Raw genomic sequence first — 22,996 nt, forward strand, 5'->3', positions numbered from 1 at the left:
CCAACAGCGACGGCATAATAGGCCAGCCGTGTAGGCGGAGGCACCAGTCGGCGGCAACGGAGGCAGGCCGGCGGTGAAGTCGTAGACGCCCAACAGCGGCGGCATAATAGGCCAGCCGTGTAGGCGGAGGCACCACTCGGCGGCGACGGAGGCAAGCCGGCGGTGAAGTCGTAGACGCCCAACAGCGGCGGCATAATAGGCCAGCCGTGTAGGCGGAGGCACCAGTCGGCGGCAACGGAGGCAGGCCGGCGGTGAAGTCGTAGACGCCCAACAGCGGCGGCATAATAGGCCAACCGTGTAGGCGGAGGCACCACTCGGCGGCGACGGAGGCAGGCCGGCGGTGAAGTCGTAGACGCCCAACAGCGGCGGCATAATAGGCCAGCCGTGTAGGCGGAGGTACCACTCGGCGGCGACGGAGGCAAGCCGGCGGTGAAGTCGTAGATGCCCAACAGCGGCGGCATAATAGGCCAGCCGTGTAGGCGGAGGCACCACTCGGCGGCGACGGAGGCAGGCCGGCGGTGAAGTCGTTGTTGTTATCAGCAATGGCAGTGGCGAAGACAAGCCGGCAGAGTGGACTCGTGGCCGATCGACCGGAAAGCTTCATGGTCCAAAATTGATTGGTTGCATGCATGTGTGCCAAGTGTTCGGTCCGCAGTGCATGCTATCTCTTGTCTTGACTGAGCCTGCAGGATCCAAATCTGGACTTCCACAACCCCGATATGAAATTTATATGTACGCAAGATGTTAATGGCTTATAACACATTGTCCGGTTGGCAATAGGTACGCGAATGAGCATGAACGACGTTTCGAGGGGTGTTGTCAAAGAAAAACAAAGGTAAGAACCACTTTGGCAACAAATTCGACAAGGTCATCAGCGATTCTTATACGAGTCTACGCAACGGTCACTAAAGTTCCAATAGCATGTGAAGCTATAAACATATCATTCAGGTTCCTAGGCATCAAACTTCGCCAATGTTACTTAGGGTGTGTTTGTGAGGAGGGGAAAAGAGAATATACGCAAAAAAGGGTGAGTCATCAGCGTATGATTAGTTGAGTGTTAATTATTTTATACCTTAAAAATGGATTAGTAGGATTTTTTAACCAACTTTTGTGTTGAATTGTCTTGCGAAAAACACACCGTTTAGCAGTTCGAGAAGCGTGCGCGCGGCGAATGTCGCGACCGGGAAAATTGCCTTTTCCCGAACGCTAGTGTATTAATCCCCGTCCCAGGAAAAGCCGGGGTACACCATACAAACATGATATAAAAGACACATCTTTATTATATCGATAATATTTACATTATTACAAAGGCGCTTCAGGCCTGACAATCAAAAATAAACAGCAGCGGACTAGCGGGCCTACGGCTCCATCTTCACAGGCGCTCAACTGGGGTATAAGCCAGGACTCCACCTAAGACTTCTTCTCCAAAGCTTCTCTTACTGAAGAGGGGAAGGATTGAGCAAGAATGAGTACAACCACAGTACTCAGCAAGACACACCGGAGAATGCATGATTAATGCAAGGGAGTACAAGGGGATAATAATAGGGGTTAGGTTTTGCAGTAAACAGCATTTAAAAGTCACTTAGTTGCCCAAAGCCATTTTGTAAAGACGATCTTAGAGCTACACAGTATTATTAAACAAGGCCGTGAACCCTCACGAACCTGCCTTAACCCAAGGCCTACGATGATTTGGACCGAACTGGCAACCCGACCTGGGTTCCAGCTCGTCCCAAGCCAACCCAGGCCAACCATTCCATATTTTAGTTGTTGAGCAAATTTTAAGAATTGAAACACTGACCTGGGTACATTGCTAGGCTTGCCCATATCCGAGGGCTCGGCTATTCGAATAGATTTACTCTGATCAGAGGTGTACATCTTTACCCACAAGACACCTCTCCCTCACGTGTTGCCACGTGCCACATACCACCACGGTATACGGACGGAAGACGTGACATAGTTTCCAACCCATCCTAGCCTTAGACAAGAGTACCGACCCAATCCTACCTACGGCCGGGATACCCGGGACAGGCAGGTAGAACTGAGCCCCTAGCATTGGGCACCAACCCTCCGCCGTATGACATCTCGACTACCGGGCCGCAGCTCGTGTAGCCTTCATTTGCCCTGGAGAATGTCCATCGAAGCCCGACTTCATCCATCTCCAATCCGTGTACTTTTGTTTATGACTAGACTGAGCCACAAACTAAGCCTTACCCATTAGACATGTGGAAGTACGGTAGTGCTTTGCAACAGAGGCCCGAGCTTTAGTCCTTATAGTGGCCGGGGTGCTACTTCCCATAACTGGCATGCACCCAAACCCCACCGAAAACAGGTTTTAGGGGTTTTGAAAGAGGAAGAGAGGTGTATGTCCAATTCCACCATAATCCAACAATTCCATAGTGTCCAAATGAGATGAGAATTCCCAAAGTCTAAAATTATAAAACCACCTAATGTTGCCTAATTAAATTGCGAAGCATCTACCTAAAGTCAAACTAGGGATACCATGAGTAGAGTGTCCACTAGTTGAGGTTTTGTTTGTCTAGGGTGAACAAGGTAATAATAATAACAATGACAATAATAATATGGTCATAACAAAGGTAAATAGGCATGGCTAAATAAAACAGTGATAACGCGGGAATTTAAATAAAGCGGTAATGCATTAATTTAAATCAAAATAATTTTATAAACTGGGATTCAATATGCTCAAGGATGATGTGACTTGCCTTGCTCGCTTTCCCAAACGACGGCTTCAACTTCCACGAAGAGCGGATCTTCCGAAGCTGCGGCGTCTACACGACCAACGGAAAAAGAAAAAGACTTTTACTCTAATAAACTCCAAACAACAAGCAGGAACAAAGCACAAAAATGGGTTCTTTACTTCTTAAGGAAAAATTAGAGACTTGAACGGTCCAATTCCGAGTTCAAATGGCCAAGATATGGCCATTTGAAGTTTATATGCTCTTTAAATGGATATTTGCGAATTTCTTCATTTAAATTTTAATTAAAAAAAAACGGATTATTGCGTCAGCCGAGGGAGGGGACGCGCGGACCGGGTCCACGGGGAGTGGGGCCCACGCGTCAGCCCCACGGTCCACGGTGGACCGGGCGCACGCGGCTGGCGGCGGTCGACGCCGTGGGTCCCGCGCGTCAGCCGCACCCGCGGGCGCGGGCGGCTGACGGCCGGGCCCACTTGGCAGCCGCGAGGGCGCGCCCGAGGGCGGCCTCGCCGGCGCGGCCGACGGGAGCGACGCGCCCGCGCCCCGATGGTCACCGCCGGCGACCATCGGCGCGGCGGAGCGGCGCCCGAGAGAGAGGAGGGAAGGGGGAAGGCGAACGGCGGTCCTCGGCTCACCCCGGGACAACGACGACGACGAGAACGGCGGCCGGAGCGGAGGGAGACGGCGGCGCGGCTCGGGATGACGATGACGACGGTGCTCCGACGGTCGGCGAGCGAAACGGAGGCGCGGACGAGGTCGACGGCGATGCGGCGATGCCGAGGGAGGTGTCGCCGAGTCGGGAGGAGGACCGGAGCGACGTCGGCGGCGAACCGGAGCGGAGGGAGACGACGGCGCGGTTCGGGATGCCGAGGGCGACGGTGCTCCGGCAGTCGGCGGACGAAGCGGAGCGGCGGACGGGGTCGGCGGCAACACGGCGAAGCGAATGGTGGTGTCGCCGAGTAAGGAGGAAGTCCGGAGCGGCGGCGGCGGCGGAACGGAGCTCGGCGGCGACGGCGGAGAGAGAGGAGCACGGCGCGAGCACGAATCCGACGGCGAGAGCGAGCGGCGAGCGGCGGAAACGGAAGAGCGGAGCTCGGGGAGCAATTATATAGCACCGAGAGGGGGAGAACGCGGCCGGAGAGGGAGGAAACGGCCGCGGGGATCTCGGCTCCATTGAAGACGCCGGCGACGATTGCGGGCGCGATTTCGAACGAATCCGAGGGAGAGAGAGAGGGAAAAGAGGGGGGATCGGGAGAGGGAATCGCGGGGAATGATTCCCCTCTCATTAAGGCGCGCGGGGAAGGCGGGATGCGGCGGAATCCGCGGCGGCGGCGGCGCTAGGGCACGGGCGCGGCGGCGGGCGCGGCGGGAGGAAGGCGATGACAGGTGGGTCCCACCCGTCAGCGAGAGTGGCGGGCGGGCCCGCCTGTCAGCGGCGCGCGCGCGCGGGGGAGGCCGATGGGCCGCGGAGGAGAGGAGAGAGAGGGAGGGAGAGTTGGGCCGAGCCGGCCCAAGAGAGGAAGGGGGGGAAAGAAGACTTCTTTTAGGGTTTTTCTTTTTATAAACCTTTTCAACTTTGTTTATTTCTTTTCAATTATTATTTGTGCTCTGAAAATTCCACTAAAATTTGAGGGCTCCTTTTAGACCAAGGAGAATTTAACAAAAATTCTCCGGGTCACATTTGAATTTTTCTTGTACGTATTTTAAGGTTTGCCAATTTCTTTTCGAATTTTAATTAATTCTATTATTCCTTTTAGAAGATGATTTTTATTTTGGGATGAATTTATCAGGACGTGACAGCGAACGAGGGATTTTTTTCTCCGGATGCCAAAAAGGCAGCCTTAGAGCGTATAGAGCAAACGAGAAGTAAATGTCGTGGACATCTATGGTGAATATGCCACGTTACTCGCTAAGGGTTACGATGAAGCAGTCGTATTGGAGATAGGAAGTGCTTTGCAATTGGACGGCGCCGGGTATGATGCTCTTGTTCTAGTTTTAGCCGCTCATATGGTACTTATGGCGGAAAAAAAGACATGGCGGGTTGTCGTAAGTCCTAAAAAGAATTCGGATGAAAAATTCATGCCCGTTTTACTGAAGGGCACGCCGAATAGGGAGCTACGTACATAAATATTTTTTTGGCTAACTCTTTGAATAGGTCCAGCGGCTGAAACAAGGAGGCTAGCGCAGTTGTGCTATTGATTCAAGGCGCTTTGCAACCTATCCAAATGCAAGATGCCTAGGAAGCGGGATATTTAACATGGAGGTTTTGGGCAAACCGAAAGATCTCGTCACAAGTCCTATGGTTATTTTACATGGAATCTCGGCAAATAACAGTCGTCCAACAACAGTCTTATATGTGTGCATATATCGAAGCGTTGATGCACGCAAGCTGGTCCGGTTTATGTAATTTCTTACATAAGATATTTTTACTCCATACTTTTGTTTAAAGAATCATTCAAAGGATTTCATGGAAAAGAAAAGTTCCGCCAAGTGCCAAGGATCGACATTTTGAACTAGAAATGTTAGATGGCACCGGATTATTTTTTTTCCACCTTGTGCTCTTACAAATGGAGAGAATGGAATGAGTAGAATTGATTGCACGACATTTATTACATAAATAACCGTTGATACTCGGTACGTGTCCGGTCGTCTACCAATGTCGGCGATGTAGTAGTAGACCTTTATTGATGGTTGGCGTGTGGCTCATGATGCGATTACCTGCATAACAGCCACTTTGAAGGATTCATCCATCAACTTAAACTTGTCAGCTGGGGCGGCATCGAGGACAGCTTTAGCTGCTTTCTTGTAGGCAAGTGAAGTTGCAGCAACTTTCTTCTCATCTCCTTGGGCCATCCCGAGAGCAGTTATGGCGAAGATTCTCCGCTTCCACGTGGCAGCTTCAACTTCATCCTTTTTTGCTGGTGGGGCAGCAGCCACAACGGAGTCGGCGGCCTCGTTGATGGCCTGAGCTGCCTCATCCAAGCGCTTATCGACAGGGGCGAGGAGGGCCTTGTTGAAGCTCTTCTCGACGGGGGCGTCGCATTCCACTTGCACTAACACGGCCGATGCCGCGATGGCTGCAAGGAGTAGGGCGACGGCTTTGGCCATTGCTAATGAACTGGACAGGGATCTTTCAATGTTGGAAGATGTTGCTACAGCGTGCGGATTTGCTGTGTGAGTTTGTAGGGATCATCGGGGCTTTAAATAGGGAAACATGTACCATGATAACCAAAGGCCAAGAGAGCTTCATGGTCCAAAATTGATTGGTTGCATGCATGTGTGCCAAGTGTTCGGTCCGCAGTGCATGCTATCTCTTGTCCTGACTGAGCCTGCAGGATCCAAATCTGGACTTCCACAACCCCGATATGAAATTTATATGTACGCAAGATGTTAATGGCTTATAACACATTGTCCGGTTGGCAATAGGTACGCGAATGAGCATGAACGACGTTTCGAGGGGTGTTGTCAAAGAAAAACAAAGGTAAGAACCACTTTGGCAACAAATTCGACAAGGTCATCAGCGATTCTTATACGAGTCTACGCAACGGTCACTAAAGTTCCAATAGCATGTGAAGCTATAAACATATCATTCAGGTTCCTAGGCATCAAACTTCGCCAATGTTACTTAGGGTGTGTTTGTGAGGAGGGGAAAAGAGAATATACGCAAAAAAGGGTGAGTCATCAGCGTATGATTAGTTGAGTGTTAATTATTTTATACCTTAAAAATGGATTAGTAGGATTTTTTAACCAACTTTTGTGTTGAATTGTCTTGCGAAAAACACACCGTTTAGCAGTTCGAGAAGCGTGCGCGCGGCGAACGAGGGATTTTTTTCTCCGGATGCCAAAAAGGCAGCCTTAGAGCGTATAGAGCAAACGAGAAGTAAATGTCGTGGACATCTATGGTGAATATGCCACGTTACTCGCTAAGGGTTACGACGAAGCAGTCGTATTTGAGATAGGAAGTGCTTTGCACTTGGACAGCTCCGGGTATGATGCTCTTGTTCTAGTTTTATCCGCTCATATGGTACTTATGGCGGAAAAAAAGACATGGCGGGTTGTCGTAAGTCCTAAAAAGAATTCGGATGAAAAAATCATGCCCGTTTTACTGAAGGGCACGCCGAATAGGGAGCTACGTACATAAATATTTCTTTGGCTAACTCTTTGAATATGTCCAGCGGCTGAAACAAGGAGGCTAGCGCAGTTGTGCTATTGATTCAAGGCGGTTTGCAACCTATCTAAATGCAAGATGCCTAGGAAGCGGGATATTTAACATGGAGGTTTTGGGCAAACCGAAAGGTCTCGTCACAAGTCCTATGGTTATTTTATATGGAATCTCGGCAAATAACAGTCGCCCAACAACAGTCTTATATGTGTGCATATATCGAAGCGTTGATGCACGCAAGCTGGTCCGGTTTATGTAATTTCTTACATAAGATATTTTTACTCCATACTTTTGTTTAAAGAATCATTCAAAGGATTTCATGGAAAAGAAAAGTTCCGCCAAGTGCCAAGGATCGACATTTTGAACTAGAAATGTTAGATGGCACCGGATTATTTTTTTTCCCCTGGTGCTCTTACAAATGGAGAGAATGGAATGAGTTGCACGACATTTATTACATAAATAACCGTTGATACTCGGTACGTGTCCGATCGTCTACCAATGTCGGCGATGTAGTAGTAGACCTTTATTGATGGTTGGCGTGTGGCTCATGATGCGATTACCTGCATAACAGCCACTTTGAAGGATTCATCCATCAACTTAAACTTGTCAGCTGGGGCGGCATCGAGGACAGCTTTAGCTGCTTTCTTGTAGGCAAGTGAAGTTGCAGCAACTTTCTTCTCATCTCCTTGGGCCATCCCGAGAGCAGTTATGGCGAAGATTCTCCGCTTCCACGTGGCAGCTTCAACTTCATCCTTTTTCGCTGGTGGGGCAGCAGCCACAACGGAGTCGGCGGCCTCGTTGATGGCCTGAGCTGCCTCATCCAAGCGCTTATCGACAGGGGCGAGGAGGGCCTTGTTGAAGCTCTTCTCGACGGGGGCGTCGCATTCCACTTGCACTAACACGGCCGATGCCGCGATGGCTGCAAGGAGTAGGGCGACGGCTTTGGCCATTGCTAATGAACTGGACAGGGATCTTTCAATGTTGGAAGATGTTGCTACAGCGTGCGGATTTGCTGTGTGAGTTTGTAGGGATCATCGGGGCTTTAAATAGGGAAACATGTACCATGATAACCAAAGGCCAAGAGAGCTTCATGGTCCAAAATTGATTGGTTGCATGCATGTGTGCCAAGTGTTCGGTCCGCAGTGCATGCTATCTCTTGTCCTGACTGAGCCTGCAGGATCCAAATCTGGACTTCCACAACCCCGATATGAAATTTATATGTACGCAAGATGTTAATGGCTTATAACACATTGTCCGGTTGGCAATAGGTACGCGAATGAGCATGAACGACGTTTCGAGGGGTGTTGTCAAAGAAAAACAAAGGTAAGAACCACTTTGGCAACAAATTCGACAAGGTCATCAGCGATTCTTATACGAGTCTACGCAACGGTCACTAAAGTTCCAATAGCATGTGAAGCTATAAACATATCATTCAGGTTCCTAGGCATCAAACTTCGCCAATGTTACTTAGGGTGTGTTTGTGAGGAGGGGAAAAGAGAATATACGCAAAAAAGGGTGAGTCATCAGCGTATGATTAGTTGAGTGTTAATTATTTTATACCTTAAAAATGGATTAGTAGGATTTTTTAACCAACTTTTGTGTTGAATTGTCTTGCGAAAAACACACCGTTTAGCAGTTCGAGAAGCGTGCGCGCGGCGAACGAGGGATTTTTTTCTCCGGATGCCAAAAAGGCAGCCTTAGAGCGTATAGAGCAAACGAGAAGTAAATGTCGTGGACATCTATGGTGAATATGCCACGTTACTCGCTAAGGGTTACGACGAAGCAGTCGTATTTGAGATAGGAAGTGCTTTGCACTTGGACAGCTCCGGGTATGATGCTCTTGTTCTAGTTTTATCCGCTCATATGGTACTTATGGCGGAAAAAAAGACATGGCGGGTTGTCGTAAGTCCTAAAAAGAATTCGGATGAAAAAATCATGCCCGTTTTACTGAAGGGCACGCCGAATAGGGAGCTACGTACATAAATATTTCTTTGGCTAACTCTTTGAATATGTCCAGCGGCTGAAACAAGGAGGCTAGCGCAGTTGTGCTATTGATTCAAGGCGGTTTGCAACCTATCTAAATGCAAGATGCCTAGGAAGCGGGATATTTAACATGGAGGTTTTGGGCAAACCGAAAGGTCTCGTCACAAGTCCTATGGTTATTTTATATGGAATCTCGGCAAATAACAGTCGCCCAACAACAGTCTTATATGTGTGCATATATCGAAGCGTTGATGCACGCAAGCTGGTCCGGTTTATGTAATTTCTTACATAAGATATTTTTACTCCATACTTTTGTTTAAAGAATCATTCAAAGGATTTCATGGAAAAGAAAAGTTCCGCCAAGTGCCAAGGATCGACATTTTGAACTAGAAATGTTAGATGGCACCGGATTATTTTTTTTCCCCTGGTGCTCTTACAAATGGAGAGAATGGAATGAGTTGCACGACATTTATTACATAAATAACCGTTGATACTCGGTACGTGTCCGATCGTCTACCAATGTCGGCGATGTAGTAGTAGACCTTTATTGATGGTTGGCGTGTGGCTCATGATGCGATTACCTGCATAACAGCCACTTTGAAGGATTCATCCATCAACTTAAACTTGTCAGCTGGGGCGGCATCGAAGACAGCTTTAGCTGCTTTCTTGTAGGCAAGTGAAGTTGCAGCAACTTTCTTCTCATCTCCTTGGGCCATCCCGAGAGCAGTTATGGCGAAGATTCTCCGCTTCCACGTGGCAGCTTCAACTTCATCCTTTTTCGCTGGTGGGGCAGCAGCCACAACGGAGTCGGCGGCCTCGTTGATGGCCTGAGCTGCCTCATCCAAGCGCTTATCGACAGGGGCGAGGAGGGCCTTGTTGAAGCTCTTCTCGACGGGGGCGTCGCATTCCACTTGCACTAACACGGCCGATGCCGCGATGGCTGCAAGGAGTAGGGCGACGGCTTTGGCCATTGCTAATGAACTGGACAGGGATCTTTCAATGTTGGAAGATGTTGCTACAGCGTGCGGATTTGCTGTGTGAGTTTGTAGGGATCATCGGGGCTTTAAATAGGGAAACATGTACCATGATAACCAAAGGCCAAGAGAGCTTCATGGTCCAAAATTGATTGGTTGCATGCATGTGTGCCAAGTGTTCGGTCCGCAGTGCATGCTATCTCTTGTCCTGACTGAGCCTGCAGGATCCAAATCTGGACTTCCACAACCCCGATATGAAATTTATATGTACGCAAGATGTTAATGGCTTATAACACATTGTCCGGTTGGCAATAGGTACGCGAATGAGCATGAACGACGTTTCGAGGGGTGTTGTCAAAGAAAAACAAAGGTAAGAACCACTTTGGCAACAAATTCGACAAGGTCATCAGCGATTCTTATACGAGTCTACGCAACGGTCACTAAAGTTCCAATAGCATGTGAAGCTATAAACATATCATTCAGGTTCCTAGGCATCAAACTTCGCCAATGTTACTTAGGGTGTGTTTGTGAGGAGGGGAAAAGAGAATATACGCAAAAAAGGGTGAGTCATCAGCGTATGATTAGTTGAGTGTTAATTATTTTATACCTTAAAAATGGATTAGTAGGATTTTTTAACCAACTTTTGTGTTGAATTGTCTTGCGAAAAACACACCGTTTAGCAGTTCGAGAAGCGTGCGCGCGGCGAACGAGGGATTTTTTTCTCCGGATGCCAAAAAGGCAGCCTTAGAGCGTATAGAGCAAACGAGAAGTAAATGTCGTGGACATCTATGGTGAATATGCCACGTTACTCGCTAAGGGTTACGACGAAGCAGTCGTATTTGAGATAGGAAGTGCTTTGCACTTGGACAGCTCCGGGTATGATGCTCTTGTTCTAGTTTTAGCCGCTCATATGGTACTTATGGCGGAAAAAAAGACATGGCGGGTTGTCGTAAGTCCTAAAAAGAATTCGGATGAAAAAATCATGCCCGTTTTACTGAAGGGCACGCCGAATAGGGAGCTACGTACATAAATATTTCTTTGGCTAACTCTTTGAATATGTCCAGCGGCTGAAACAAGGAGGCTAGCGCAGTTGTGCTATTGATTCAAGGCGGTTTGCAACCTATCTAAATGCAAGATGCCTAGGAAGCGGGATATTTAACATGGAGGTTTTGGGCAAACCGAAAGGTCTCGTCACAAGTCCTATGGTTATTTTATATGGAATCTCGGCAAATAACAGTCGCCCAACAACAGTCTTATATGTGTGCATATATCGAAGCGTTGATGCACGCAAGCTGGTCCGGTTTATGTAATTTCTTACATAAGATATTTTTACTCCATACTTTTGTTTAAAGAATCATTCAAAGGATTTCATGGAAAAGAAAAGTTCCGCCAAGTGCCAAGGATCGACATTTTGAACTAGAAATGTTAGATGGCACCGGATTATTTTTTTTCCCCTGGTGCTCTTACAAATGGAGAGAATGGAATGAGTTGCACGACATTTATTACATAAATAACCGTTGATACTCGGTACGTGTCCGATCGTCTACCAATGTCGGCGATGTAGTAGTAGACCTTTATTGATGGTTGGCGTGTGGCTCATGATGCGATTACCTGCATAACAGCCACTTTGAAGGATTCATCCATCAACTTAAACTTGTCAGCTGGGGCGGCATCGAGGACAGCTTTAGCTGCTTTCTTGTAGGCAAGTGAAGTTGCAGCAACTTTCTTCTCATCTCCTTGGGCCATCCCGAGAGCAGTTATGGCGAAGATTCTCCGCTTCCACGTGGCAGCTTCAACTTCATCCTTTTTTGCTGGTGGGGCAGCAGCCACAACGGAGTCGGCGGCCTCGTTGATGGCCTGAGCTGCCTCATCCAAGCGCTTATCGACAGGGGCGAGGAGGGCCTTGTTGAAGCTCTTCTCGACGGGGGCGTCGCATTCCACTTGCACTAACACGGCCGATGCCGCGATGGCTGCAAGGAGTAGGGCGACGGCTTTGGCCATTGCTAATGAACTGGACAGGGATCTTTCAATGTTGGAAGATGTTGCTATAGCGTGCGGATTTGCTGTGTGAGTTTGTAGGGATCATCGGGGCTTTAAATAGGGAAACATGTACCATGATAACCAAAGGCCAAGAGAGCTTCATGGTCCAAAATTGATTGGTTGCATGCATGTGTGCCAAGTGTTCGGTCCGCAGTGCATGCTATCTCTTGTCCTGACTGAGCCTGCAGGATCCAAATCTGGACTTCCACAACCCCGATATGAAATTTATATGTACGCAAGATGTTAATGGCTTATAACACATTGTCCGGTTGGCAATAGGTACGCGAATGAGCATGAACGACGTTTCGAGGGGTGTTGTCAAAGAAAAACAAAGGTAAGAACCACTTTGGCAACAAATTCGACAAGGTCATCAGCGATTCTTATACGAGTCTACGCAACGGTCACTAAAGTTCCAATAGCATGTGAAGCTATAAACATATCATTCAGGTTCCTAGGCATCAAACTTCGCCAATGTTACTTAGGGTGTGTTTGTGAGGAGGGGAAAAGAGAATATACGCAAAAAAGGGTGAGTCATCAGCGTATGATTAGTTGAGTGTTAATTATTTTATACCTTAAAAATGGATTAGTAGGATTTTTTAACCAACTTTTGTGTTGAATTGTCTTGCGAAAAACACACCGTTTAGCAGTTCGAGAAGCGTGCGCGCGGCGAACGAGGGATTTTTTTCTCCGGATGCCAAAAAGGCAGCCTTAGAGCGTATAGAGCAAACGAGAAGTAAATGTCGTGGACATCTATGGTGAATATGCCACGTTACTCGCTAAGGGTTACGACGAAGCAGTCGTATTTGAGATAGGAAGTGCTTTGCACTTGGACAGCTCCGGGTATGATGCTCTTGTTCTAGTTTTAGCCGCTCATATGGTACTTATGGCGGAAAAAAAGACATGGCGGGTTGTCGTAAGTCCTAAAAAGAATTCGGATGAAAAAATCATGCCCGTTTTACTGAAGGGCACGCCGAATAGGGAGCTACGTACATAAATATTTCTTTGGCTAACTCTTTGAATATGTCCAGCGGCTGAAACAAGGAGGCTAGCGCAGTTGTGCTATTGATTCAAGGCGGTTTGCAACCTATCTAAATGCAAGATGCCTAGGAAGCGGGATATTTAACATGGAGGTTTTGGGCAAACCGAAAGGTCTCGTCACAAGTCCTATGGTTATTTTATATGGAATCTCGGCAAATAACAGTCGCCCAACAACAGTCTTATATGTGTGCATATATCGAAGCGTTGATGCACGCAAGCTGGTCCGGTTTATGTAATTTCTTACATAAGATATTTTTACTCCATACTTTTGTTTAAAGAATCATTCAAAGGATTTCATGGAAAAGAAAAGTTCCGCCAAGTGCCAAGGATCGACATTTTGAACTAGAAATGTTAGATGGCACCGGATTATTTTTTTTCCCCTGGTGCTCTTACAAATGGAGAGAATGGAATGAGTTGCACGACATTTATTACATAAATAACCGTTGATACTCGGTACGTGTCCGATCGTCTACCAATGTCGGCGATGTAGTAGTAGACCTTTATTGATGGTTGGCGTGTGGCTCATGATGCGATTACCTGCATAACAGCCACTTTGAAGGATTCATCCATCAACTTAAACTTGTCAGCTGGGGCGGCATCGAGGACAGCTTTAGCTGCTTTCTTGTAGGCAAGTGAAGTTGCAGCAACTTTCTTCTCATCTCCTTGGGCCATCCCGAGAGCAGTTATGGCGAAGATTCTCCGCTTCCACGTGGCAGCTTCAACTTCATCCTTTTTTGCTGGTGGGGCAGCAGCCACAACGGAGTCGGCGGCCTCGTTGATGGCCTGAGCTGCCTCATCCAAGCGCTTATCGACAGGGGCGAGGAGGGCCTTGTTGAAGCTCTTCTCGACGGGGGCGTCGCATTCCACTTGCACTAACACGGCCGATGCCGCGATGGCTGCAAGGAGTAGGGCGACGGCTTTGGCCATTGCTAATGAACTGGACAGGGATCTTTCAATGTTGGAAGATGTTGCTATAGCGTGCGGATTTGCTGTGTGAGTTTGTAGGGATCATCGGGGCTTTAAATAGGGAAACATGTACCATGATAACCAAAGGCCAAGAGAGCTTCATGGTCCAAAATTGATTGGTTGCATGCATGTGTGCCAAGTGTTCGGTCCGCAGTGCATGCTATCTCTTGTCCTGACTGAGCCTGCAGGATCCAAATCTGGACTTCCACAACCCCGATATGAAATTTATATGTACGCAAGATGTTAATGGCTTATAACACATTGTCCGGTTGGCAATAGGTACGCGAATGAGCATGAACGACGTTTCGAGGGGTGTTGTCAAAGAAAAACAAAGGTAAGAACCACTTTGGCAACAAATTCGACAAGGTCATCAGCGATTCTTATACGAGTCTACGCAACGGTCACTAAAGTTCCAATAGCATGTGAAGCTATAAACATATCATTCAGGTTCCTAGGCATCAAACTTCGCCAATGTTACTTAGGGTGTGTTTGTGAGGAGGGGAAAAGAGAATATACGCAAAAAAGGGTGAGTCATTGTCACGACCGGAAATAACCCAACGGGCGTTCCTGACGTGCGTGCATTAATCCTTGTCCCAGGAGGCAAGGTACACCAAAAGTTGATACAATTCAGAGTTTAACAAGCGGAAGCGTATATAGTTAACTTATTACATGGGCAACGAAGGCCCAGCACACACAGAGACAAACGAGAAACAGCGGAAGACTAGGGCGACGACCACAGGCGCTTGACGGCAGGCACGAGCTAGACACCGAAGCCTTCATCTTCAAGGAACTCCTCTTCTGGGGTTGGGAAAAATTGAGCAAGACTGAGTACAACCACCGTACTCAACAAGACACACCCACAAGTGCAGAATAAATGCAAGGGAGTACAAGGAGTTATACTATAAAGGGTTAGGGTTGCAGTAAACAGCATTTAAAGATATTTAGTTGCTCAAAGCTATTTTGTAAAGACGATTCTAGAACTATACAATGTTATTAATCAAGGCCGTGAACCCACACGAACCTGCCTTAACCCAAGGCCTATGATGATTCAGACCGAACTGGCAACCCGACCCTGGGTCCCAGCTCGTCCCAAGCCAACCCAGGCCAACCATTCCACATTTTAGTTGATAAGCAGGTTTAAAGAATTAAAACACTAACTTGGGTACATTGCTCGGCTTGCCCATAACCGAGGGCGCGGCTATTCGAATAGATTATACTCTGATCAGAGGTGTACATCTTTACCCACAAGACACATCTTCCTCACGTGTAGCCACGTGCCACATACCACCACGGTATACAGACGGAAGACGTGACATAGTTTCCAATCCATCCTAGCCATAGACAAGAGTACCGACCCAATCCCACCTACGGCCGGAACCCCCGGGACAGGCAGGCAGGACTGAGCCCCCAGCAGCAGGACACCGGCCCTGTGCCATGACATCTCGACTACCGGGCCGCAGCTCGTGTAGCCTTCATTTGCCCTGGAGAATGTCCATCGACCCCCGACTTCATCCATCTCCAATCCGTGTACTTTTGTTTATAACCAGACTGAGCCACAAACTAAGCCTTACCCACTAGACATGTGGAAGTACGGTAGTGCTTTGCAACAGAGGCCCGAAGACCGGTCCTTATATGGCCGAGGTGCTACTATCAAAACCATGCACCCCGAGCCCAGCCTAAAACCATTTTGGGGATTTTGAATAGAAGGAGCGGTGTGAATCCCATTTCCACAATAACCAGACCATTCCAAAGTATCCAGGTGATATGAATATTTCCCAAAGTCTAAAGTTGAAAAACCACCTAATGTTACCTAATTAAATTGCGAAGCATCTACCTAAAATTAAACTAGTGGTGCCATGAGTAGAGTGTCCACTAGTTGAGGTTTTGTTTATTCTAGGGTGAACAAGGTAATAATAACAATAACAATAATAATAAGGTCATAACAAGGGTAAATAGGCATGGCTAAATAAAACAGTGATAACGTGGGAATTTAAATAAAGCGATAATGCAATAATTTAAATCAACATAATTTTACAAACTGGGATTCAATATGTTCAAAGATGATGTGACTTGCCTTGCTCGATTTCCCAAACGTCGGCTTCAACTTCCACGAAGAGCGGATCTTCCGAAGCTGCAGCGTCTACACGACCAACGGAAAAGAAAAGGCTTTCACTCTAATAAACTCCATATAACAGCAGAAACAAAGCACAAAAATGGGTTCTTGACTTCTTAAGGAAAAATTAGAGACTTGAACGGTCCAATTCCGAGTTCAAATGGCCAAGTTATGGCCATTTGAAGTTTATATGCTCTTTAAATGGATATTTGCGAATTTCTTCATTTAAATTTTAATTAAAAATCGGATTTATTGCGTCAGCCGAGGGAGGGAGCGCGCGGACCGGGTCCACGGGAGTGGGGCCCACGCGGCAGCCTCACGGTCCACGGTGGACCGGGCGCACGCGGCGTGCGCCGGCCGGCGCCGTGGGTCCCACGCGTCAGCCGCACCGGCGGGCGGGGGGGGCTGACGGCCGGGCCCACCTGGCAGCCGCGGGGCGCACCCGAAGGTGACCTCGCCGGCACGGCCGACGGGATGCGGCGCGCCCGCGCCCCGATGGTCGCCGCCGGCGACCAACGGCGCGGCGGAGCGGCACCCGAGGGAGAGGAGGGAAGGGGGAAGCGAAAGGGGCGGTCCACGGCTCACCCCGGGACGACGAGGGCGGCGGAAACGACGACCGGAGCGGAGGAAGACGGCGGCGCGGCTCGGGTCGACGAGGACGGCGGCGTTCCGGCGGTCGGCGGGCGAAACGGAGGGGTGGACGAGGTCGACGAGAATGCGGCGAAGCCGAAGGAGGCGATGCCGAAGCGGGAGGAGGTCCGGGGCGACGACGGCGGCGAACCGGAGCTCGGCGGCGACGGCGGAGAGAGAGGGCGACGGCGCGAGCTCGAATCCGACGGGAAGAGAGAGTGGCGAGTGGCGGAAACGGAGGAGGGAGGCACGGGAAACGTTTATATAGCGTCGGGAGTGAGAGAGGGCGGCCGGATGAGGGGGAATCGGCCGCGGAAGATCCGGCCGCCATTGATGCGCCGGCGAGCTTTGCGGGAATAAATCCGAGCGAATCCGATGGAAAGAGAGAGGGAAAAGAGGGGGGAAAGAGGGAGGGAATCACGGGAGTGATTTCCCCCTCTTTATGGCGCGCGGGAACGGCGGGATGCGGCGGATTCGGCGGCGGCGGCGGCGCTAGGGCACGGGCGGGCGGCGGGAGCGGCGCGAGGTAGGGGATGACGGGTGGGCCCCACCCGTCAGCGAGGGTGGCGGGCGGGCCCGCCCGTCAGCGGCGCGCGCGCGGGGAGGGGGCCGATTGGGCCGCGGTGAGAGGAGAGAGAGAGGGAGGGAAGTGGGCCGAGCCGGCCCAAGAAGGGAAGGGGGGAAAAGAAGACTTTTAGGGTTTTTCTTTTTATAAAACCTTTTTAACTTTGTTTATTTCTTCTCAATTATTATTTGTGCTCTGAAAATTCCGCTAAAATTTATTTACGCATTTTAGGCTTTTAGGAAATATACAAAAATCCTCCAAGCCTTATTTGACTTTTAACTTTGCACATTTTAATTGTTGGAGGCTTTCACATGGATTTTAATTATTCTATGCACAATTTCAAGGATGTATTTTAGAGTCGTTTTGGGACGCGACAAACCTACCCCCCTTAAACGGAATCTCGACCCCGAGATTCGGAAGAACTGGCGAAGAGATCGGGATGGGCTGCCTTCAGCTCGTCTTCACGCTCCCAGGTAGCTTCTTCTTCGGCGTGGTTGCTCCACTGGACCTTGCAAAAACGGATTACCCGGTTCCTGCTCCTGCGCTCCATGGTGTCCAGGATTTTCACTGGCCTCTCCACGTAGGTCAAGTCTTCGCGAACTTCAATTTGCTCTGAGTCAGCCTGCTCTGATGGCACTCGAAGACATTTCTTGAGTTGCGACACATGGAACACATCATGCACGTTGCCCAAGGAGGCGGGCAGCTCCAGCTGGTAAGCGACTTCTCCGCGCCGAGCAATGATACGGAAAGGACCCACATACCGAGGTGCGAGCTTCCCCTTTGTCTGAAACCTGTGTACACCTCGCAATGGCGTGACCCGAAGATACACAAAGTCATCCACTGCGAATTCCAGATCACGGCGTCGGTTATCCGCATAACTTTTCTGCCGAGACTGGGCCACCTTTAGATTATCCCGAATGGTTCTGACTTTAGCTTCAGCTTCTCTCAGGATATCAGTCCCGAACACTTGGCTTTCTCCAACTTGGTCCCACAATAGTGGTGTCCGGCATTTGCGCCCGTACAACGCTTTATAAGGTGCCATTTGTATGCTGGCTTGATAACTGTTATTGTAGGAGAACTCGGCATAGGGGAGACTCTTATCCCAGGTCTTCCCGAAATCTAGGACACATGCGCGAAGCATATCTTCTAGGATCTGATTTAGACGCTCGGTCTGCCCATCTGTCTGCGGGTGATACGCGGTGCTGAAATTTAATCGGGTTCCCAACTCTTCTTGGAGTTTCTTCCAGAAATGAGAGGTGAATTGGCTTCCCCTATCAGATACGATTTTCTTGGGAACGCCATGGAGACTCACGATCCTGGCGAAGTAGAGCTCGGCTAGTTTGTTCCCTCCATAGGTGGTCTTCACAGGAATAAATCGAGCTACCTTGGTTAATCGATCCACAACTACCCATATAGAATCATATCTGCCTTGGGTTTTTGGAAGTCCGGTGATGAAATCCATCCCAATTTCATCCCATTTCCATTCTGGTACTTGGAGAGATTGGAGAAGTCCGGCCGGTCGTTGGTGCTCTGCCTTGACACGCTGGCACACATCACATAGGGCCACAAACTCTGCAATTTCCCGCTTCATGCTAACCCACCAGTATTTCTCCTTCAAGTCTAAATACATCTTTGTACTGCCCGGGTGGATGGAATAAGGGCTTTCGTGAGCTTCCTGAAGTATCAACTGTTTAAGTTCTCTGTTATCTGGAACGCATACCCGATTTCCATTCCATAGGGTTCCGTGTTCATCCTCTGTGAAACCAGCAGCTTTACCCTGTTTCATATTCTTGAGGAGTCCATGCATGTCCGGATCATTCTTCTGAGCCTCGTGGATTTGATCGAGCAAGGTGGGCTTGGCTTCCAACGCAGCTAAGAATCCACGACCCACTATGCTTAGATTCAGGGCTTCCATCTGTTGGTTAAGTTCGGGTGGAATGCCTTGGACGTTAAGAGTGTTGCAATGGCTTTTTCGACTTAGAGCGTCGGCAACCACGTTGGCCTTACCAGGATGATAGTGAATTCCCACATCATAATCTTTTATGAGTTCTAACCATCTCCTCTGCCGAAGATTCAGGTCCGACTGGGTGAAGATGTATTTCAAACTCTTATGATCAGTATATATTTCACAGCGATTCCCAATGAGATAGTGCCGCCAGATTTTTAGAGCATGCACCACCGCTGCTGTCACGTCCCAAATCGACCCTAAAACACATCCTCGAAATTGTGCAAATAATAAGTAAAATTCCTGTGAAAGCCTCCAACCATTAAAATGTGCGAAGATAAAAGTCAAATAAGGCTTGGAGGATTTTTGTATATTTCCTAAAAGCCTAAAATGCGTAAATAAATTTTAGTGGAATTTTCAGAGCACAAATAATAATTGAGAAGAAATAAACAAAGTTAAAAAGGTTTATAAAAAGAAAAACCCTAAAAGAAGTCCTTTTCCCCCCCTTCCTTTCTTGGGCCGGCTCGGCCCAGTTCTCTCCCTCCCTCTCTCTCTCCTCTCCCCCGCGGCCCATCGGCCTCTCCCCGCGCGCGCCGCTGACAGGCGGGCCCGCCCGCCACCCTCGCTGACGGGTGGGGCCCACCTGTCATCGCCTTCCTCCCGCCGCAGCCGCCGCTCGCCCGTGCCCTAGCGCCGCCGCCGCCGCGGATTCCGCCGCATCCCGCCGTCCCCGCGCGCCATAATGAGGGGGGAATCATTCCCCGCGATTCCCTCTCCCGATTCCCCCGCTTTCCCCTCTCTCTCTCCCTCGGATTCGTCCGATTTCCATCCCGCAAACCTCGCCGGCGTCATCAATGGCGGCCGAGATCTCCGCGCCGGTTTCCATCTCCTCCGGCCGCTTTCCCTCTCTCCCGACGCTATTTAAACGTCCCCCGTGCTCTCCTCCTCCGTTTCCGCCGCTCGCCGCTCGCTCTCCCCGTCGGAATCGTGCTCGCGCCGTCGCACCTTCTCTCCGCCGTCGCCGCCGAGCTCCGGTTCGCCGCCGCCGTCGCTCCGGACTTCCTCCCCTCTCGGCGTCGTCTCCTTCGGCTTCGCCGCGTCGTCGTCGACCTCGTCCGCCCCTCCGCTTCGCTCGCCGACCGCCGGAACGCCGTCGTCCTCGTCGTCCCGAACCGCGCCGCCGCCTTCCTCCGTTTCGGCCGCCGTTCCCGTCGTCGCCGTCGACCGGGGTGAGCCGTGGACCGCTCCGTTCGCTTCCCCCTTCCCTCCTCTCTCTCGGGTGCCACTCCGCCGCGCCGTTGGTCGCCGGCGGCGACCATCGGGGCGCGGGTGCGCCGTTCTCCCGTCGGCCGTGCCGGCGAGGCCGCCTTCGGGCGCGCCCCGCGGCTGCCAGGTGGGGCCCGGCCGTCAGCCGCCCGCGCCCGCGGGTGCGGCTGACGCGTGGGACCCACGGCGCCGGCCGCCGCCAGCCGCGTGCTCCCGGTCCGCCGTGGACCGAGAGGCTGACGCGTGGGCCCCACTCCCGTGGACCCGGTCCGCGCGCCCTCTCCCCCGGCTGACGCAATAATTCGATTTTTAATTAAAATTTAAATGAAGAAATTCGCAAATATCCATTTAAAGAGCATATAAACTTCAAATGGCCATATCTTGGCCATTTGAACTCGGAATTGGACCGTTCAAGTCTCTAATTTTTCCTTAAGAAGTCAAGAACCCATTTTTGTGCTTTGTTTCTGCTGTTATGTGGAGTTTATTAGAGTAAAAGCCTTTTTCTTTTCCGTTGGTCGTGTAGACGCTGCAGCTTCGGAAGATCCGCTCTTCGTGGAAGTTGAAAACGTGTGGGAAAGCGAGCAAGGCAAGTCACATCATCTTTGAGCATATTGAATCCCAGTTTATAAAATTATGTTGATTTAAATTATTGCATTATCGCTTTATTTAAATTCCCGCGTTATCACTGTTTTATTTAGCCATGCCTAATTACCTTTGTTATGACCATATTATTATTGTTATTGTCATTATTATTACCTTGTTCACCCTAGAGCAAACAAAACCTCAACTAGTGGACACTCTACTCATGGCACCACTAGTTTAATTTTAGGTAGATGCTTCGCTATTTAATTAGATAACATTAGGCGGTTTTACAACTCTAGACTTTGGGATATTCTCATCACCTGGACACTCTGGAATTGTTGGATTATTGTGGAATTGGATTCACCCCGCCCCCTCTATTCAAAATCCCCAAAAATGGTTTTAGGCTGGGCTCGGGGTGCATGGTTTTGATGGTAGCACCTCGGCCATATAAGGACCGGTCTTCGGGCCTCTGTTGCAAAGCACTACCGTACTTCCACATGTCTAGTGGGTAAGGCTTAGTTTGTGGCTCAGTCTAGTCATAAACAAAAGTACACGGATTGGAGATGGATGAAGTCGGGGGTCGATGGACATTCTCCAGGGCAAATGAAGGCTACACGAGCTGCGGCCCGGTAGTCGAGATGTCATGGCAGAGGGTTGGTGCCCTGCTGCTAGGGGCTCAGTCTTGCCTGCCTGTCCCGGGTGTTCCGGCCGTAGGCAGGATTGGGTCGGTACTCTTGTCTATGGCTAGGATGGGTTGGAAACTATGTCACGTCTTCCGTCTGTATACCGTGGTGGTATGTGGCACGTGGTTACACGTGAGGAAGATGTGTCTTGTGGGTAAAGATGTACACCTCTGATCAGAGTATAATCTATTCGAATAGCCGAGCCCTCGGTTATGGGCAAGCCGAGCAATGTACCCAAGTTAGTGTTTTAATTCTTAAAACCTGCTCAACAACTAAAATGTGGAATGGTTGGCCTGGGTTGGCTTGGGACGAGCTGGGACCCAGGGTCGGGTTGCCAGTTCGGTCTGAATCATCATAGGCCTTGGGTTAAGGCAGGTTCGTGTGGGTTCACGGCCTTGATTAATAACATTGTATAGCTCTAGGATCGTGTTTACAAAATAGCTTGAGCAACTAAATGTCTTTAAATGCTATTTACTGCAACCCTAACCCCTTATATTATAATTCCCTTGTACTCCCTTGCATTTATTCTGCATTTGTGGGTGTGTCTTGTTGAGTACGGTGGTTGTACTCAGTCTTGCTCAATTTTTCCCAAGCCCAGAAGTGGTTGTACTCAGTCGTCGCCCTAGTCTTCCGCTGTTTCTCGTTTGTCTTTGTGTGTTCTGGGCCTTCGCTGCCCATGTAATAAGTTAACTATTTACGCTTCCGCTTGTTATACTCTGAATTGTATCAACTTTTGGTGTACCTTGCCTCCTGGGACAAGGATTAATGCACGCACGTGAGGAATGCCCGTTGGGTTATTTCCGGTCGTGACAGCTGCTAACTCCAAATCATGGGTAGGGTAGTTGCCTTCATGAGGCCGTAGCTGGCGTGAGGCATAGGCCACCACATGACCATCCTGCATGAGCACGCACCCCAATCCTTGGCGCGAAGCATCACAGTACACCATGAAATCCTTGCGAGTATCCGGCAAGATTAACACCGGCGAGGAAACCAGCTTTTCTTTGAGAGTCTGGAACGCCTTCTCGCATTGCGGGCTCCACACAAATTTCTCTTCTTTCTTCAACAACTGTGTCATGGGTCGAGCGATTTTGGAGAAGTTCTCGATGAACCTCCGGTAGTATCCTGCCAAACCTAAGAAACTGCGAATTTGAGTGACTGTCTTGGGTTGCTTCCAATCGGTGACGGCGGTCACTGTTTCGGGGTCCACAGCAACTCCTTTAGCAGATATCACGTGCCCTAAGAATTTGACTTCGGACAACCAGAACTCACACTTGCTAAGTTTGGCGTACAATTGATGTTCCCGCAATTTTCCCAACACCAGACGGAGATTGTCAC

At 49.5% G+C, this 22,996-nt stretch overlaps 5 protein-coding genes across 5 annotated transcripts; all 5 read right to left on the reverse strand.

Moving 5' to 3' along the window:
* Positions 1 to 5,093: 5,093 nt before the first annotated feature.
* On the reverse strand, positions 5,094 to 5,895 carry LOC9267115 (uncharacterized protein OsI_030282). Its single transcript, XM_015755231.3, has one exon. It carries the CDS (start codon positions 5,820 to 5,822, stop codon positions 5,418 to 5,420), a length of 405 nt encoding a protein of 134 aa, XP_015610717.1. The 5' UTR covers positions 5,823 to 5,895; the 3' UTR covers positions 5,094 to 5,417.
* A 1,324-nt stretch (positions 5,896 to 7,219) lies between these two features.
* LOC4347009 (uncharacterized protein OsI_030282) lies at positions 7,220 to 7,906 on the reverse strand. Its single transcript, XM_015755232.3, has one exon. The coding sequence runs from the start codon at positions 7,824 to 7,826 to the stop codon at positions 7,422 to 7,424; it is 405 nt and encodes a 134-aa protein (XP_015610718.1). The 5' UTR covers positions 7,827 to 7,906; the 3' UTR covers positions 7,220 to 7,421.
* Positions 7,907 to 9,223: 1,317 nt separating this feature from the next.
* On the reverse strand, positions 9,224 to 9,906 carry LOC107278117 (uncharacterized protein OsI_030282). The gene has a single exon (XM_015755234.3). It carries the CDS (start codon positions 9,828 to 9,830, stop codon positions 9,426 to 9,428), a length of 405 nt encoding a protein of 134 aa, XP_015610720.1. The 5' UTR covers positions 9,831 to 9,906; the 3' UTR covers positions 9,224 to 9,425.
* Positions 9,907 to 11,227: 1,321 nt separating this feature from the next.
* Positions 11,228 to 11,906, reverse strand: LOC107278145 (uncharacterized protein OsI_030282). The gene has a single exon (XM_015755233.3). The coding sequence runs from the start codon at positions 11,832 to 11,834 to the stop codon at positions 11,430 to 11,432; it is 405 nt and encodes a 134-aa protein (XP_015610719.1). The 5' UTR covers positions 11,835 to 11,906; the 3' UTR covers positions 11,228 to 11,429.
* Positions 11,907 to 13,231: 1,325 nt separating this feature from the next.
* LOC107278144 (uncharacterized protein OsI_030282) lies at positions 13,232 to 13,908 on the reverse strand. Its single transcript, XM_015755230.3, has one exon. It carries the CDS (start codon positions 13,836 to 13,838, stop codon positions 13,434 to 13,436), a length of 405 nt encoding a protein of 134 aa, XP_015610716.1. The 5' UTR covers positions 13,839 to 13,908; the 3' UTR covers positions 13,232 to 13,433.
* Between the last annotated feature and the right edge of the window lie 9,088 nt (positions 13,909 to 22,996).

The sequence above is a fragment of the Oryza sativa genome, chromosome 9 (assembly GCF_034140825.1).
Source record: "Oryza sativa Japonica Group chromosome 9, ASM3414082v1".
Classification (NCBI taxonomy): Eukaryota; Viridiplantae; Streptophyta; class Magnoliopsida; order Poales; family Poaceae; genus Oryza; species Oryza sativa.